Source organism: Oreochromis niloticus, linkage group LG11, assembly GCF_001858045.2.
Source record: "Oreochromis niloticus isolate F11D_XX linkage group LG11, O_niloticus_UMD_NMBU, whole genome shotgun sequence".
Lineage (NCBI taxonomy): Eukaryota > Metazoa > Chordata > Actinopteri > Cichliformes > Cichlidae > Oreochromis > Oreochromis niloticus.
Window position 1 is genome coordinate 18,413,862 of NC_031976.2, and position 17,809 is coordinate 18,431,670.

The 17,809-nt window shown below is 41.7% G+C and overlaps 2 protein-coding genes across 5 annotated transcripts; both read left to right on the forward strand.

The window, feature by feature from the left end:
- Window positions 1-862: 862 nt before the first annotated feature.
- Window positions 863-8,143, forward strand: hacl1 (2-hydroxyacyl-CoA lyase 1). The gene is made up of 17 exons (XM_003454374.5): window positions 863-913; window positions 1,128-1,232; window positions 1,322-1,362; window positions 1,455-1,535; window positions 1,610-1,682; window positions 1,757-1,834; window positions 1,969-2,063; window positions 2,167-2,279; window positions 2,360-2,495; window positions 3,480-3,585; window positions 3,759-3,842; window positions 5,135-5,236; window positions 5,407-5,561; window positions 5,692-5,850; window positions 5,938-6,045; window positions 6,156-6,342; window positions 7,673-8,143. The coding sequence occupies exons 1-17, from the start codon at window positions 863-865 to the stop codon at window positions 7,703-7,705; spliced, it is 1,707 nt and encodes a 568-aa protein (XP_003454422.1). The 3' UTR covers window positions 7,706-8,143.
- A 634-nt stretch (window positions 8,144-8,777) lies between these two features.
- Window positions 8,778-17,612, forward strand: colq (collagen-like tail subunit (single strand of homotrimer) of asymmetric acetylcholinesterase). Of its 4 annotated transcripts, none has more exons than XM_003454434.5 (17): window positions 8,778-8,985; window positions 9,504-9,613; window positions 9,834-9,941; window positions 10,764-10,808; window positions 10,963-10,989; window positions 11,779-11,850; window positions 12,131-12,193; window positions 12,294-12,320; window positions 12,411-12,455; window positions 12,538-12,573; window positions 12,698-12,778; window positions 12,891-12,987; window positions 13,561-13,691; window positions 14,974-15,093; window positions 15,214-15,340; window positions 15,449-15,551; window positions 15,639-17,612. In XM_003454434.5, the coding sequence occupies exons 1-17, from the start codon at window positions 8,889-8,891 to the stop codon at window positions 15,706-15,708; spliced, it is 1,359 nt and encodes a 452-aa protein (XP_003454482.1). In that variant the 5' UTR covers window positions 8,778-8,888; the 3' UTR covers window positions 15,709-17,612. The 4 variants fall into 4 exon arrangements, with proteins under 4 accessions (XP_003454482.1, XP_005472508.1, XP_013132435.1 ...); XM_013276981.3 differs by having other exon boundaries at window positions 8,779-8,985; window positions 15,199-15,340; XM_005472451.4 differs by lacking the exon at window positions 10,963-10,989.
- Window positions 17,613-17,809: the final 197 nt, after the last annotated feature.

Below are 17,809 nucleotides of genomic sequence, written 5' to 3' on the forward strand. Positions count from 1 at the left end.
TAAGGTAAAAACAGAGTTTGCATAATTCTAATGAGCTTGAAAGTCACTTTTCTGTGTTCATAATGTCATCAGTTTTGACAAGATCCCAAACACCGCTGTCAGAAATGCAGGACCAATCCATGACAGAGACACTGTGTTTTACAGGTGGCTGTAGACACTGTTGTACCATTCTCCTGACCTCTGTAAATACTGATGACGATTCATCACTCTATAAGACTTTTGCTACTGATTTACAGTCCAGTTCTTGTGTAATTTGGCATACTGCAGCCTATTCTAACTGTTTCTCTCTTTTAAGGATGACTTTTTGACAGCCACCTTTCCACTGAGACCATTTCTGATGAGGCAGTGAGCAGTTCAGGGGCCTGTTGGTGTACCATCATTCAGTTATTATTAGTTATACTTTTGTTTTTATTCTGTCATACAAATATATAAATCATGCAACTGCTGTTTTTATGGTGTAGAAATGTTACTGGCAAAAGAGCTGCACGATTATGTTCCGTCCATATTTATTAATTTATTTAAAATGTTGCATTAAACCAAAGACCGGCTACAAGGTCTATGTTTAAACTCTAGATTCTAATATTTATTAGAAATGACTAAATAAAAGAAAGTATCTAGTCTACACAACTGAATTTCTTTTTGCACCTCTCGGTAGGACGTGAGGTCACACGCATTGGCTCTCGTGATTGGCTCGTAACTCGGAAGTGGAAGTAAGGGGGCGGATGCAGTTCCAAAAACAAACCAAGCAGAGACCTTTGCTCAAGGGCTCTGATGCAAACTTGTTCAAGTTGCAGTCCAGCAGTAGCTTGTGGTTTGTGACAGTGCGGTTTGACATTGCGCTGCGTGCTGTCTCCTCACGGTCATGGACGAAGTGACAGGAGCTCAGCTCATCGCTGAGTCTCTAAAGGCTCAGGTAGGAATGACGTCGTCTGCAAACATGTAGCACTCCAACAGAAATATTCTCCCTGACAAGCGTTTGTGTCTTTGCTCAGATGTAACTGTTGAGCAGTGTGTCAAAGTCCAAGTGCGGTGTGGTCAAGATCACTAAACTTTTCATGAATGCATTTCCCCCCTCCAATTAATAATGCTACGTTTTTACAAAACTTGTTCAATCAATCTCCCTGCAGAAAGTGGACTACATGTTTGGGATAGTTGGAGTTCCGATAATCGAAGTGGCCATGGCTGCTCAGGCTGCAGGAATCAGATACGTAGGAATGCGCAACGAGCAAGCGGTAATTCGTTGTTTTGTACAACCTTTGTGATCCCTAACAAAAGCATTGCATTGCCAGGCTGACATCAAATAATTTCTGTCGCATAACAGGCGTGCTATGCAGCGTCTGCCATCGGATACATTACTGGGAGGTAAAATCTAATTCTGTACCGAATAAGGTGAACAGCTGGTGCCCAGCACTGTTATTCACATGTTGCTGTTTCCTGTGGTTATCTGAATCCAGACCAGGGGCCTGTCTTGTGGTTTCTGGACCTGGGCTCATCCATGCCCTGGGTGGAATGGCCAATGCCAACATGAACTGCTGGTATGACTCCATAACCACTGCTGTGTACTGTACAACTTGCAAGGTTTTTATGAAGTGATGCTGGCTTTGCACAGGCCGGTGGTTGTTATCGGAGGGTCTTCGGATCGAAATCAGGAAACTGCAGGAGCCTTTCAGGAGTTTCCTCAGGTAACACGTGTCTCGATGGGGATTTTTGCCTGACACCGCTTCTCTACGCTGATTCTGTTTCTCCATGTTGCCAGGTGGAAGCATGCCGCCTGTACAGCAAGTTTTCAGCGAGACCCAGCAGTCTAGAAGCCATCCCCTCAGTGATAGAGAAGGTTGTATAACAATGCCCTCACACTGTCTGTTTTGTTCTTTTGTTCTTGTAATGTATCAAATAGATCTGGATGAACTACTAATTATTATTTTTATTATGTCTGTGTAAAGTTTTCTGGTATTTGGTTGCTCACAGGCGGTCCGCACAAGCATCTATGGGCGTCCAGGTGCTTGTTATGTGGATATTGCAGGCGACATGGTTAATGCTAAAGTGGAGAGGAGCAAAGTTAGGTTTGTTGTCATTCTTGGATTAAAAAAAAAACATTTTTATGCACAGTGTCACTCGTTAAACATCAGGTGCACAGACTCTCAGAGAAGTGTGTCTCTCCCTCAGAGAAGTGTCCTGCTGTCCGCCTCCACCAGTGAGTTTGGCTGACCAGGGTTCAGTCACAGAAGCCATATCTGTCTTCAAAGCAGCCAAGACACCCTTGGTCATCATCGGCAAGGGTAACTGAAACAAAAGAAGCAATTGCCACCTCTTTTCAAATTAACTAAGCCTAACCAACCTGTGTTTTTCCACCCAATAGGAGCAGCCTATGGTAGAGCAGAGACTGTGCTGAGGGAGTTTATTGAAACGAGTGGCCTTCCCTTCCTGCCCACCCCGATGGGGAAAGGGGTTCTTCCTGATGACCATGCCAACTGTGTGGCTGCTGCACGCTCAAGGTAAGCCTCACACTGCACAATCACACCTGGTAGTAACCAGACAAAGTTGTAACAATCTGTAGAGCTCTCTTTAATAGAGAAGTCCAGCAGAACTCTGTAACTTTGGTGTGTTTTAATCTTCCTGAAGTAGAAGGCATAGACATGGTCAGCAATACTCATGCAGGCTTAGGGGTTTAATCAATGCTCAGCTGATATTACCAGGTGCCAAGAAAAAAAACAAACATCCACTATACCTTTACACCATCACCAGCAGCCTGAACCGTTGAAACAAGGCCGGATGGATCAATGGCTTTGTGCTGCATGTGCCAAAATCTGACCCTGCCATCTGAATGTTGCAGCAGAAATCCAGACTCATGAGACTGGGCAAAATATTTACAACTTTGGTGAATGTATTGATGTATTGAGCTGCTGCCAACTGACTGGCTGATTAGATATTAACGTGCAGTTGAACTGGTGTACCTAATGAACTGTTAGGTAAGTGTATAATAATACACTTATAAAAGTACTTATTTTTTTTTAAAAGCGATGGTCAGATTTTCCAAAAAAGAAAACAGTCTAACATCCAGACAGACGGATGTGTTCTGAGTGCAGCTCCTATTTTGATGTGTTTTTAGCTAGAAGACAAAATTCACTTTCTATATGCATTACAGGATTGAAAAAAAAAACGTTCTGCCTAAGGGAGAAGAAGTGGCATGAAGTTTTGTCCCCTTCTGTCTGACATATCAATGCTTCTTCTATTATTCCTCATTTATTTAGCTGATTGGATCGCCAGATTTCTATTTCTATATTTTTTAGGCCAAGAATAGTTGACAGTACATGTTTAGATGGCAAACAAACATTTGTGCCATGGTCATCTATCTGGCTCCTAAATTCTGCATCTTCTAACCAGTCAGGATCTAAAATTTTTAGTCTTGTTTAATGAGAATCCATTGTTTGACCTCTTCCGCTGTTTGTTTTTTATGTATTTTTTTCCTTGTTACCCAGAGCTCTTCTCCTGGCTGATGTCATACTTCTGTTTGGAGCCAGGCTCAATTGGATGCTCCATTTTGGTCTTCCACCTAGATTTAACCCTAATGTGAAGATCATTCAGGTATGTAAATGACCGAGTCTATGGTTTGAGAAAAATCAGCATTTAAAGATATGGTATAAAGCTATTAGTCTGTTTGGTTGTTAATCTTTTGCCTTGTCATGAGACAGTTAGTTCTGCCAAATCTGGTGCTGCAAAAGCTGTAATGATATAACCTCACTGTGATCTGTTTGCAGGTTGACCTTTGTGCTGAGGAGATGGGCAATAATGTGAGGCCAGCTGTTGCTCTCCTTGGAGATATCAGTGCTGTTGCCACTCAGGTACATTTTCAGCAACTCAGCCCATTGGCTCATCTTTGTCTTTGATGTCTTTCCCATAACGTTAATTTAGGAATCAAAAGCTTCATGTTTCATCAACATTTGCGCTAATGGTAAGAACCTGTGTAGAACTATGCTTTTCTCTCATAGATAATTCACCATAGCATAATATCTGGTTATACTTGTGCAGCTCTTAATGGATTCTTTAATCATTGGTTTTAAGCCTTGCATGCATGACAGTGAGATCCGAACACTTTTGTTCGGAGTTTTTTGTTTGTTTTTGTATTTTCTTTGCTCCTCTCACTGAATTTTCAGACTAATGCGACAAAAATATGTCTGAAAAACGCAAAACGGATCCCTTTCATAAATATACAGTTATGGTAAAAACAAAGCAGGTTTCTAGGTCATAAGATTACTTAAAAGCTACCTCAGATGAAGAACGACATAACTTATTACACCCTTAAGGTCAAGCTACAGCATTTCAATCAGGTTGAGGTCTGGAGTTTTCTTTTATTTTTCAGGCATTATGTTGTTGATTTGTTGCTGTGTTTGGGATCATTGTTCTGTTCCCAGTGTTAGCCAAGCATCAGCTGTTGGACAGTTGCTCTCACATTCACATAGAGTACTTTCATATACTCATATATTTGAATTTTAATATGTAATATGTTAATTGAGGCCTGAGATGTACTTCTTGGGGGTTTTGCAGTTTCTCTGAGCGCTGTATGGTCTGACCTTGGGGTGAATTTGTTAATAAGATTTCCACTTGTGAAGAATTTTCCTCACAGTAGGATGATGGACTTGAAATTGTTTGCAAATGGCCTTATAACCTTATAATGATTATATCATTCCCAGATTAATGGACAGCAACATTTGCTAAGATCGGTGTTAACGTCTTTCCTCCTTGGCATTGTGTTCACACACGACCGATTGCTTCAGACCAGCAAACTGTCAAAACCACTGGTTTTACAGAGATGCTCACACTTGCTGATGATCAGTTAATCAAATGCATTTGATTAGCAGCACCTGGCTGCTACGTTCCCTCTCAGTTCCTATGGAAACAGTAAGGACATTCACAAGACTGCTTTTGCATTTTATTATGATTACATTGTGTTAAATGTCATGGGGTTGTTCTTCCTCTGAGGTTGCATCTACCAAATTTTAAGACCAGGCAAGGACCAGATGATTTCTTTGTTACGTCCTCGTGCTGTCGTTTTACCTTGACTTTATTCTCTATATCAGTGACACCAGTGCAGTAACATTCAACTGTAATAGCAGTCTCTTTTTTTTTTCTTCAGCTGTTAATGTGTGTCCGTAGAGATGGTTGGAAATACCCCTCTAACACTGAGTGGTGGAGCACGTTAAAGAGCAAGATTGCTGCTAATGCAAAAATATCAAAGGTGGGTTTCACCGAAGTTCTTCTAATCCTTCCTTAGAATTTGGACCACCAATGGAAAGCTTACATTGTTGTTCTGTGCATGGTTACACTGTATCAGCCTGCCGATGACATTAAATTATATATTTAATCCATTTAGATGTTGTCTCTGTTTTATGTGTTTTTTGCCAATAGGCACTTGCTCTACAGTCTACAGTGCCCTTGAACTACTACACAGTGTTTCATCACATCTCCCAGCTGCTGCCACATGACTGCATCATTGTCAGCGAGGGTGCAAACACAATGGACATCGGACGCACCATGTTAAATAACTACCTACCTCGACACAGGTAAGCCAGTCAAGCGCGCTGACTGTTTTTTTTGTTGTTGTTTTTTTTATGCTAACAAATCAATTTAGACTAAACTATGAGTTAATGTATGTCTATTAGATTGCTGTAAACTAATCTTGATGATGTTCAGACTGGATGCAGGCACCTTTGGAACAATGGGAGTAGGCCTCGGGTTTGCTATCGCAGCAGCTGCTGTGGAGGCGAGCCAGAACACCGGCCGAAGGGTCGTCTGTGTGGAGGGAGACAGTGCCTTTGGGTTTTCTGGTATGGAGGTTGAGACCATGTGCAGGTGAATTGATTCCAGTGTTTCTATTCAGTATTTGCAGTTTAACCGTCTATTGACTTCGCATTCTTCTCTTTGTGTTTTGCAAATCAGGTATAGCCTACCTGTGGTCGTTATTGTGGTCAATAATAACGGCATATACAGTGGAGTAGATTCTGAAACATGGAAAGCAATGAAACAAATGGGAGAGCTGACCTCTGTGTGAGTGAGATACTTTTGAGAAAATTATCATAAAGTGAATTCACTGATAGTTTTTATTGAAGTCTTATGGTATGACATAGCAAAAGTTGTCTTACATCGTCACATTTTAGGGCCCCTCCCGTGTCCCTTCTACCTGAGGCTCGCTATGATGAGGTGATGAAGGCGTTCGGAGGTCGAGGGTTGCTGGTGAGGACGGTGGAGGAGCTGCGCAGTGCCTTACAGCTTAGCCTGAGTGACTGGGAGAGACCAAGTCTCATCAATGTGCTCATTGACCCTTCCTCAGACAGGAAGCAGCAGGTAACTACAACTGTTAGGAACACATGTTTATAGAGTTTGCATGTTTATAAAGTATGCACAAAAGAAACAGAAAAACCTCCTTAAATTGACTTATTGATAACGAGCCCAAACATGTGATTAACACTGACCGTGCAGTCCTAGTTGCTAGTAAGGTTTTGTACTTGAAAGCTTTTCTTTCGTATTATTTTCCAGTTCTTGCCACGTTGTGGTGAGAAGTACACAACGAACTTATGTGGGCACATTTATGTCTGGGTTTAAATGCATTTTGCAACAACATTAACCACGTCTTGCCTGCCAGACAGACTTGAGGGTGAGCTTCTCCCAGGTGCACCTGGTGTAAAATTCTCTACATGCACAGGCAACTCTAGAAAAATAATGCTCCACCTTGTGGTCAGGGTTGTAATAACAACTCCTACCATAGTCAGAGCACCTCCGTGGCTCTATGAAATATCTGGACTTTTGCGTTGTCGAGCGTTTGCCGTACAATGGAGAAACATGGAGGGTCTAAGGCGGTCCGAACATGTTAACACAGTCTGGAATAAAGACTTGACATATATCACTCATATCATAGCATGTTTTACACCCTTGTAGCCTTGTGTCCTTGCAGACTATAAACGGTACTATATGACAAAAGGCCGCAAATCAGATCACAGAATGTTTTTAGTATTTGGTCCTGGTGCTCCACAGAAGGCAATAAAGAGACTGAGTGACACCGGCAGTCACAGCAGTAAAGCCAAGCCTGATTTAATCCAGTGTTTCTTTGGTTTCTGCTTTGCATACAATAAACAGCTTCATGTTTACTTGACTCTTCCTCATCCTTTGAGGGCTATGTTACTGACATGCCTTGCTGAGCCGTAATCCTCCTGCTCCAGGTGCACCAGAACTGTTGTATTCCACTCACAATCCCTCCACCTAACACCAACCTGACCTTTCTATTTCAGGGCTCCCATAATTAGAAAGCATGGCCCTCCGTGTTTATGTTGAACGTATCCACGCAACCTTTTGCAGACACGGTTGAAGGTTGTATTGAGTAATGTATCCACAGCGCTGAGCTCCACGGATGTGCCAGCAGAAAGACTTGTCCCCGACTTTTAAAGTGTTCCGCCTTCACCTTTCGACGCCCGACTTTAATTCATTCCTGTCAGACTTGAAGCTGACAAGATTTAGTTTTGAAAATTTGAAGAAAACTTATAGTTCATTTTTATTACCTGGAAAACCTCTGTTTTACTGCTTAGATCTCCATTACAGGACAATATTCATCTAGATCTTATTACACTGTGTAGCTCTTTCATTTAAAGACTAATATAAACACTGTCTTGTCTGTTTGCAGGAGTTTCCTTGGCTCACACGTTCCAACCTGTAGATTTTCTGTGTCCAGAGTGTTTCAGCACAGCAGTGACGGTTTTCTCCTGGAAAATATCAAACTGCTTTTGTTTTTCTGGTTGTTTCCATTAATTCATCTAATATTTTGCTATTACTATACTGTGAATTAATATGAAAAATATGACTACAATAAAACATTTCACACAGAGTGCATGCTGTTTCTTTATGTCATTTTTTCCCTCTTAATCTGGACTGCAACTGGGAGTTTCCCTGTTGAGTATTGCCTACATTAATGAAATGTAATAAAATTAAATGTAAAGGGGAAAAAAGTGTCTGAAAAGACCAAAATCCGGAGAAAAGGAGAAAAATAAACGCATTTGACAAACTTTTTTTTTTCTTTTTGCAAATGAACCAGCTAATGTTTACAGTCGAAGGTAGAGATTTGTCAGTAAAGGGGAAACTTTAGATGAAATCAACAGGATTTTTCTAATTTCCATAAGTTTTGTATCCTTTTCCACACCTTGTCTGAAAAATCCTAAATGTGCAACAAAAAAGCAATGCAAGCTAAAATTATTTGGCAGAAAATTGCATTGGTTTTGTATCTGTTAAGTTGCAAGCTTGACATGATTGCTTTTGTAAATTATATGAAGAATAAAGCATAATTTATCTTAAAGTGCTGCTGAGACGTGATGGAGTCTTTTTTTCTAGGTCCTTTGGAAATGCAGACACTTGACATTGTGTAAAAGACTTGCCACAGCAGTATAGTGTGTACTAAATAACTTGATGCACAGTGTACTTCATCACAAAAAAACCTGTTAATCCAAACATAATTAGACTAGACTGATACATCTAAGAAAGTTGTAACATCTTCATTCAGAACGCTCTCAGCATGTCTTGCAGAAAAGCACACAGGGAGTCTCACAACTTTCCCTGAAGAGAGACAATAACAAAAGCCCCCCCACTGCAGTAGTAGAGATCTAATATTGGCACCAGGAGCAGCTGGCAGGCTGTCTCCTGTAATTTTAGTGCACACTGATGCAGAGGAAAGATTTAATGGGTATTGGTCAGCGTACCCTCTTCTGAGGGCGTAAAGGAGACACAGCAGAGTGAACGCAGAGGGAGGGGAGCAGAGAGAGAGGACAGTGAGAAGAGAGGGAGTGGAAAAAGACAGCGTGAGAGCTGCCGTGGATCAGAAATAAAGTCAGGCAACTATCCGGAGCAGCATGACTCTTCTAACACTTGGACTGTATCTGCCATTGTGGTTTTGTTATGGCCTGGCTCAGCCTTCTTTTCTGGACAACTTTGATTCATTCCCAGCAGGTAAGACCGTTTTAATCCTGAGCTTGAATACTGTATACTGTACTGTACAGTACTGTGCATGCACAGGAGCTGGTGGATTTGAGCTGCAAAAGCACGGATTCTGAAAGTCTCAATTTGAGATTCACGTGGCGCTCATGATAATACCCTTGTTTTTATTTTCTTGTTGTCCATGAGGTAGGTTGGAAATGCCTCTATAAATAGCGAGACCAGCTCCGGCTCTTCGGTGAGAGGCACAGGGGCTTCATATCCGTCCAGCGCTAGGAATTCTGCTGGATGGGTGTCATGATTTGATAGTTTGCACCTGTTTCTCTGTTGCTTGTGCTGCTCCTGCATGCTGTAATCACTTCAGTTTGTCTAATTTTTAATCTGTCCCACCTTAATTTGTCGTAAATGAAGTTTTTCTCATCTCACATTCATTACCGTGGGTGCAGAAGTTAAAACAACACAAAAAAAACTGCCTGGCTTCATATACCTTTGACACCCTGTTTAATTTGTGACTGCATGCCCACCTTGCGCAGCTCTCAGATCCCAGGATCAGCAGAAGAGGTTCAGCCCATGCTGTTTAGTGAGTCCGCCTCCACCACCGCTGTTTCCTCCACCCCCTTCACTTTGGCGCCTCTACCCTCATGTGAGTCAAAGTCATGTGACTTTCTATTGTGAATATCTAACTGTTGACATGTCCTTGATTTATATCCAAAAACACCACACTTCTTAGAGCCTTTTGACACCTGGTCAAGAGTCTCTCGAATTTTATGTCAACAACTGAATGAATATCAGAAAACCTGCTCTTACAAATGTTGTCAAGACCGAAGAAGTCATCGAACTGCATCTTTATTTATATTTTACAGAGTGATGGAAATTCCCGTGATGGTCGCGAGTCTGATGTGGACAATAACAATAAAGTTTCTTCTTGCCCCGCAGGCCCTCCGGGGCCTCCTGGCCCCCCAGGACCTCAGGTGGGAAACCAGGCTATTCCTAAAACATCATGGCTATCCTTTTGTATCTGGAAGCATGCCACTGTTATTGGACTCTTCCAATAAATCCCTCATAATGTAACAGGATTAATTACCACTATGACTAAAGCGTCAGTCTCTGTTTTATGTTGGAGTCTACGTAGTTTTAAGGTGTTAAAAATTAGTCCCCCAACTATATATTAACCGCATGTCTTCTCCAACTTGATAGTTCCTGTATAGCAGGAGATGGGGATTTCTCTGGCCCATGCAACACAGCAACCCATTAACGCTCCACTTTTAGCTGAGACACAAATAGCCTTTTTCCACTGGCTGCCAGTGTCCCACACATCATTCTCAGAAACCGTCTGAAGAGCTGTCTGCTTGGAAACGAGTACTGGGTCGCGTAAATTCCAGGGCTCACCAAAACATGCTTGTGTCCAGGTGTTTGTGTTCTCCAGTGATTGAAAGATACAAAGACCTTTTGGTTCAAAAGGCCCTCATAACCCAACCTGCTCCACTGTTCTCCACTGTGCTCCAGCATTTCATAAGTGAAAGCAGATTTACCAACTGATTGTTAAAGCTTTTGCTGCGGTTGCTCATCAGAGACCGAACCGCAGCAGCATTTCTCTTTATCAAAGGAGGCCCACAAGGCAGCTTTTAAATCAATAGTGGCCACTCAGCCTTTAGCTAATTGAAACTGCGGCTTCCAGAAACAGAACAGCTCTGTGGTGGGATGCTGTGGACAATAAAATGAATTTAGATGGCTATCTCTGTGATTTAGGAGCGTATAGCACAAATCTAATGTTTTCTTTTTATGTTCATTAGGGTCCCCCTGGATTACCTGGGATAGCAGGGCCTAAAGGAGAAAAGGTAAGGAGTGTACTTATTGAAATTAGATAAAACTAGACTATCTGCTTATTATTCTAATAAGCTAAAGTGCAATTGACCTTTTGCACACAAATGCTTTCTGGAAGTGCATTAAATGACTGCCGTCCTTGTCCCCTCCTCCACATCCTGTTGTCAGGGAGAAATAGGAAGACCTGGTCAAAAGGTGAGAGTCTCCATTAATCACTCCATGTTCTTTGCTAAGTGGATTTACTCAAAAAATGAGATACAATGCCTCCGCCTGCTCGCTCGCTGTAAGTCACAGTGCTGCCAGTGCCTGCTTGTGTACATCCCGAAATTGTGAGGATATACAACCTTGACAGGAGGCAGAACAGACACACTGACAGGAGGCAAATGGGTGCAGGGCTGCTGAGACAGGCTGTTTTTGTGGCTGAGGGACTTTACATGCTCTCAGTCTGTTTCTCTCACCGAAGCGGAGCATATTGCTTCCCTATCAACATTCCGCATCAGGCTAGCCTGTCAGACGGTCCTCCTTCTCCTAACGTAAAGCTTTATTGAAAGCTCAGGACACAGTATTTGATGAGCACAGGTAGATGAGTAGCGTCCTCCTAAATGAATCAAAGCTGTCCAATGGGGGAGCTTCACTTTGCAAGCGGCCTGACTGAGCAGCTTTGCAGCACCGCAGAGCAATTTAGCTTAGTGTTTCAGCCAGGTTATTAATCATTTTATTTCCCTCAAGCACAGACTCCTGTTCTATATACAGCCCATCATTTAATTAAAGAGAGCAAAGTGACAGGGCTCGTTAAAGCCATTCTCCCCCTACATGTACAGCAGTGTCTGAAAAATGCTGTAGTGAGCTGGCCGTCAGCTAATGCAGCAAATACCTCATTCAGATTTATATATCTATATATATATAGATATATATATATATCTTCAAACAGGCATAAAAGGCTCTGATTTCATTAACTTAAAAAACAGTTATGTCTCCTGTCAGGGTCGGACAGGGCCTCCTGGACTTCCTGGGAAAAGAGGACCAACAGGGTGGTCAGGACCAAGTGGGGCCAAAGTGAGTAAGTCATAATGTAGATCCTATAAAATATGTCATTATATGAGACCAGTAAGAACCAGAATGGTTTATTACACGAGTCTGATTTGCAGTCCATTAAAATAAAACCCTGGATTACCAGTTATGTAACATGCAAACAGCCTTTCCTTTGGCGAATGCTTGACTGTAAACGTAATAAAAGAACCTTTAACGTTCAATGTCCGTGTATGACATTTCTTATTTTATGTTGCGTTCAAAGACAAAAGCGCATTCACGTCGTTCATGTTCACCTTTGTGTCAGGGTGAGAAAGGTGACCCGGGGCTGATGGGTTTGCCTGGATCCAGAGGACCAATTGGGCCGAAGGTAACATTTTACATATGCTCTTTAGTGATCTGGAAATAGAGCAACTTTACACTATTTTGTTTCATCTTGTTTCATTTTTGTTTTAAAACTTTAATCCTAGGGCTTACCTGGGTATAAAGGGGAAAAGGTAAGTGGCACCATTCAGCTGCAAATACCGTAGGATTTATTGATTAACAACTTTGACAGTAAACTACATGAATGTAATCTGCTCTGTCAGGGTTCCCGAGGTGACCGTGGCGAGAATGGGATGAAAGGAGACAAGGTGGGGAGAGTGTGTCAGGAAAATTGTACATACACTTTGTAAGAAGTCTGAATTCATGTTACGTACTCTTCCTCACTGGCAGGGTGCAATGGGTTTCCCAGGAATGCTTGGACAAAAAGTAAGTAATCCTCATTCAAGCCAGTAAGGGTTCTGCCTTACAATGTTAACCAGCTAACCAATTAAATTCATGCATTTGAATTCAGAATTTTTCTGACATATATATATATATTTCTGTTATTGAGGGTGAAATGGGTCCAAAAGGAGAACCTGGAACCTCAGGAAACAGAGGACCCACTGGCCGACCGGGGAAGAGAGGCAAGCAGGTAAGGAGTTTGTGGGCATGTGGTTGCACTGTTTTACGGTGGTGTTAGCAAGACAGTTGTACTTTTTGACATGTGGTGTAAGGAAATGACCCTGCACTGTTTTGAATTTAAGGGACTGAAAGGAGACACAGGAAGCGTTGGTCCTATAGGGCCAGTGGGCCCACAGGGACCTCCAGGCCACCCTGGCCCTCCTGGTCCACCTGCAACAGGTGAAATCCCAAAGCAGATTTAAAACTCTTGAGAATTCTGGTCATAATTAAGTGTTTGCTGGAGAGATTTAGTTTGTGGATGGTCCTGTGTTTTTTCCGTTGTGAGCGTGTGAAAACTTGTGCTGAAAGTGAGAAGGGAAAGCTCGCAGCCCGGTGAGTAAAGGAAGCCCACTTTAAAACTGTGTACGAGGTAACACCAGTAGTCTTATTTAGCACCGGAGAAATCTAATCCCCCCGAGCTGAAACAGGATTCTCTCAGCATGACATCATGTGGCTAAAATGGATTGACAGATGGCAAGCCCACAGTTTTACAAATATTATGTCAGCACATCATCAAGATGACATTTATTATCTTGATCAAGTTCCTGTATGAATTATCCTGATTGTGTTTGCTTCTTGATTGATAAATCAAAGACGTTAGACTGACATGTGGTATTTATATCAGCTTGTGTAGGCTGTACAACACTTCTCCTTCAGCTCATTAATGCTGCTATATTCTGTCATTTGGACTAAATATAGACCCACTGTTTGTTTATCCTTCCTTTTTTTCTCCCCCTCTTCCTGTATATGCAGGAGTCTACATGGTTGGAGCAAAGGGTGCGCGCGGTCCACCAGGGCCTCCTGGAAAGTGTAGCTGCAGCTCTTGGAGTAGTCCTCCATTTGAAAATTATGCCTCTACAGGAAATTATCTCAAAGTGCCAGCGGTGAGAGATGAATGGTTTACAGTCAAATATAGAATCATCTGAGAAATCACTGAAAAATCCACCAAATTAAAATGTAAAGAGTTTCAAAGGGTAATACAGTTGTGGTCAGAAGTTTACATCAGCTCATCATAGGCATCAATGCCATAGTAATTCTGGCCTGTTAATAACCGACCTTTTGCAAAAGAATGCTTTCTGGAAGTCCTCTTTTTCCAGGGTGGAGTGATTGTACAACATAGACATTTAATGGCTTTAGGGAGGCCATTCCAGAAGCTTAACATTAGCCTGCTTTATCCATTCCAGAAATCAGTTTTGTGTATTTGGGATCATTGTCCTGCTGGAAGACCCAGCTGTGTCCACGTTTCAGTCATTCAGATCTTGATTTGAGCAAAACATTTTCATCCACTTTGTGCAATTTACCAGTACCACTGGCAGTAAAACAGCCCTGCAGCATGATGCTACCACCACCATGCTTGACAGCCTGTATTTTTAGTTTTGAAAGAACTAAAAATACAGTTCTTTTATTTATTTTTAGTATTTTTAGTTTTGAAAGCCTCACCTTTACTCCTCCAAACATACCTCTTGGTAATCTTGCCAAATACCTCAATCTTTATCTGATCTGACCATAAAACTGTTTTGCAGATGGCATTTGGTTTCTTCTTGGACAAAGCAGTGAGACATCCATATAAGTTGTGCCTATGTACAGTTGTTTGAACTGATAATCTTAAAATCTGCAGTGGTTTAAAAATGGCTTCAAGAGATCTTCCTAATTTGTATAAATCTAAAAGTCTCCTTCTGAGATCTTTACGGAGTTCCTTTCCTATTGTTCCAAGTATTGGTCAATCCAATGATTGCTATCAAACAAAGACAGTGAAGAGAAACTGCTTTTTGAGGTCAATCATAATAACTAACGAGACATTAGGGAGCAAGTTAGAAGTATATATTTGACCTTTATTTATACTTTTGGCTCTGAGTGGATTAGAGAAAATACAAAAAAAAAAAAAAGAAAAAAAAGATTTTGTACAGTCATTCCAATCTGGAAAAAGAACAGTTAAAGATATCATTAAAAGCATCATGCCTGTGATAATTCTATGTAAACTTTAGACCACAACTGGAAATAAATAAGATTAAAAAAAAGATAAAAGGAAGGTTAAAGTACACTTACAGGCGCGATAGATAATGCTTGCATACAAATGTTACCAGCTGGGATGACAAATGATGATCTTCAATATTATTTCATGAAGTGCTAAAATGCACCGAATCCTATTATTTTGTCTTCTTTTAGATATTTGTGGTGAGCAATGAGGAGGAACTGGAGCGCCTCCGCACAGATAATGCTCTTGCATTCCGTAAAGACCAGAAATCTCTCTATTTCAAAGACATTGATGGCTGGCTGCCAATCCAGGTATAAATGCATGTAGCAACAATGCAATGTGTCCTTAAAAAAAAAGATGGTGACTTTCAAACAGCCTTTTCCTTTTATGTTTACATTTTTTAAATTCTGCAAAAGACCTTTCCATTCCAGATGACGCCCTACCAGTCCATGGAAAATGCCCCCGATGATGAAGGTTACTGTGGGGACGGCATAGTGCAGATCTCCACCGGGGAGGAGTGTGATGACAAAAACAGAGTCGTCACCGATGGCTGCGTCAGTAAGTCATGCATCTATGTTACCGGTCCTTTTATAGTTCATTAGCTGTACTTTGCTGTGCACATATAACATGACCCCCCTGCGCCCCTGCTGTCTCATGTTACCATAGAGTGTAAACATGCCTACTGTGGGGACGGATACCGCTATGAAGGGGCTGAGGAGTGTGATGGAAAAGACTTTGGATACCAGACGTGTAATTCATATCTTCCAGGGTAAGCATACAGCATTTGGGTACACAACCTTGTACTGCATGAAAAGATGTAGGTGTGACCTGAAAACGTTTTTCTTACTATTTGTAGGTCATATGGTCACCTCAAGTGCACAAGATACTGTACTATTGACTCAACAAACTGCAAGTATTTTACTTGAGGAGGTGTCTGGACAGTGCTGTGGCTCCTCTGTGTGTTATTTGCTTGGGACTTAACATGTTAAAAAACAAAAAAACAAAAGAAAAAACCCCGAAAAGACAACAATGCTCCAAGCAAAAACTCTGAAGGAGGCTGCCAGTGATTCTGTTATGAAAGAAAGAACAAAACCTAGAAATATACAAACATACATAAAACTCATCTGTATTGCTGCTGAGATGCCACATATCTCCCCGGAGGTTATAGCTTCAGTCTTTGAAGGTGAAAATCCGCACACTGGAAATGCAAAGGAAGACTGCACGCTGTCTTAACGAGAAGGATTTGGACTGGCCTCCTCAACATGCCCGACTGGACCCGAACCAGCCTTTCAACGCAACAGTTGAGAGTCTTAATCGCGTACCGGTGGAAGATGTTGCAGAGAAGCAGTAGCTGGGACAGAGGCATATTAATCTTGACCCAGTTACTGTTGAGAATAACAAGCAGTAGGACATCCAGAGCGATGGCCCGAGGTATTCTACTGCAGTGTGAATGACAGTGCACAGCATTTGCATGTATCTGGGATTACTAAAACCACGACAGCAGCTGTCACTATCAAAGCATGTAACCTATCAGTTTACTTATTACTGTCAAAACAACTTTCGTACTGTGTCCTCTCACTACCACGTCGAGGTACAAAGGTGGGGATGGAGATAGAGGTGGTTATAGTGCACTATATACTGTATGTATAGCGAGTTATGCACTTGTAATCTTTGAGTGAGACTGTTACTCCAGGAGGCTTGAAGCCTAGAAGTTGACCCAGCTTTGTTAGCTTGTGGTGGTACTGTACTGACAGGGACATTCAGTCTGGACAAGGTTTCAATAAATCCCCAAATCTTCTCAGGAACTAGCTAACAGGTAATGTAGCTCAACAAACAAAGCACCTTTTACAGGTATCCTCTACTGCTCTTTATAAATTACACGGCAGTGACTGTACACTGAGGCGCACAGGCAACTCAAGCAAAAGCTTTAACGCATCAACAATGCGCAGTACTGCAGGATTCAGTTTCTCCTCCTGTGCTGCAGTGAGAAATGAAATATACTGTACACGAAGGCTTGAAACTGTTATGTCCTTAATTTTCTCGGTGCACGGGAAGGGCTGGACTAGTCTGTAGCTGCTAAAGGGGGGAGGGAGAGGAACTCAAATCGCAGTCTGTTTTATGATCATTACTGTACATACTCTGATACCTCTTTATCCAGTCTTTCTGTCTTACAGTATATACAGCAACAGTAAACTTAACAGTGTAGGTGTAGTCCGCTGTGTGTTGGGCACAAATGCTGAAAATGACTGTGCTGATATAAGCTGACATTATCCATAAGCTACTCTTTGAGTCGCGGTGCCAAGGGAGACCTTTTCTCAGACATACCTAGATGTAGTCAGGTCTATAAAGCCTACAAAAGCAATCAAAAGATGAAGACTGTTAATATATTGTGTCCGCATGCTTGTGAAACTCTTCTAATGCTTCACCTTTGTCAAATACCGTTTTGTAAATCATCATTGCATTCATCAGCATAGCAGGTGTCTTAAGAACTGTCAGTCTTGCTCTGATCAGAGAGTAGCAAAGCACTGTATGAATGACAAACCTTAAAGTTATGAACTGTGCCATGCACAAAGCTCGAGTACCGTTCTGGAAACTATGTTGAATGTCGTGTCTGTGGCCTGCGCTGCTGTGTTCTATCTTAGACTGCCTATGTACAGCAATGCTGAAATGTGCATGTGGTGACGTACTGTAAGGCTTTATGAAGTGTAGCAAGCATTGTGACTGGGGTAGTTCATTTTGTTTTAATACTCTGATATGATTTTTACAGTAGTTGTGGACAATTTAAAAAAATGATCAAATAAAAGTGATATTTAAGTCACTCTCTTTATTTAAACTTAAACCTTGGTCAGCGGTTTATCATGTCTGCTGTTATTGGAAACTGCAAAACAAAAACCTAACTGGCATTGATGGAGAGGCTATTGATGTTCTCTTAGGATACTACACTCAGACAAAAAAGTCAGAGGGACATCTATCAGGGGATTAGGAAAAAAAAGTATCGCAGCAGTCAGCCGTTTGCTGAGTGCTGCG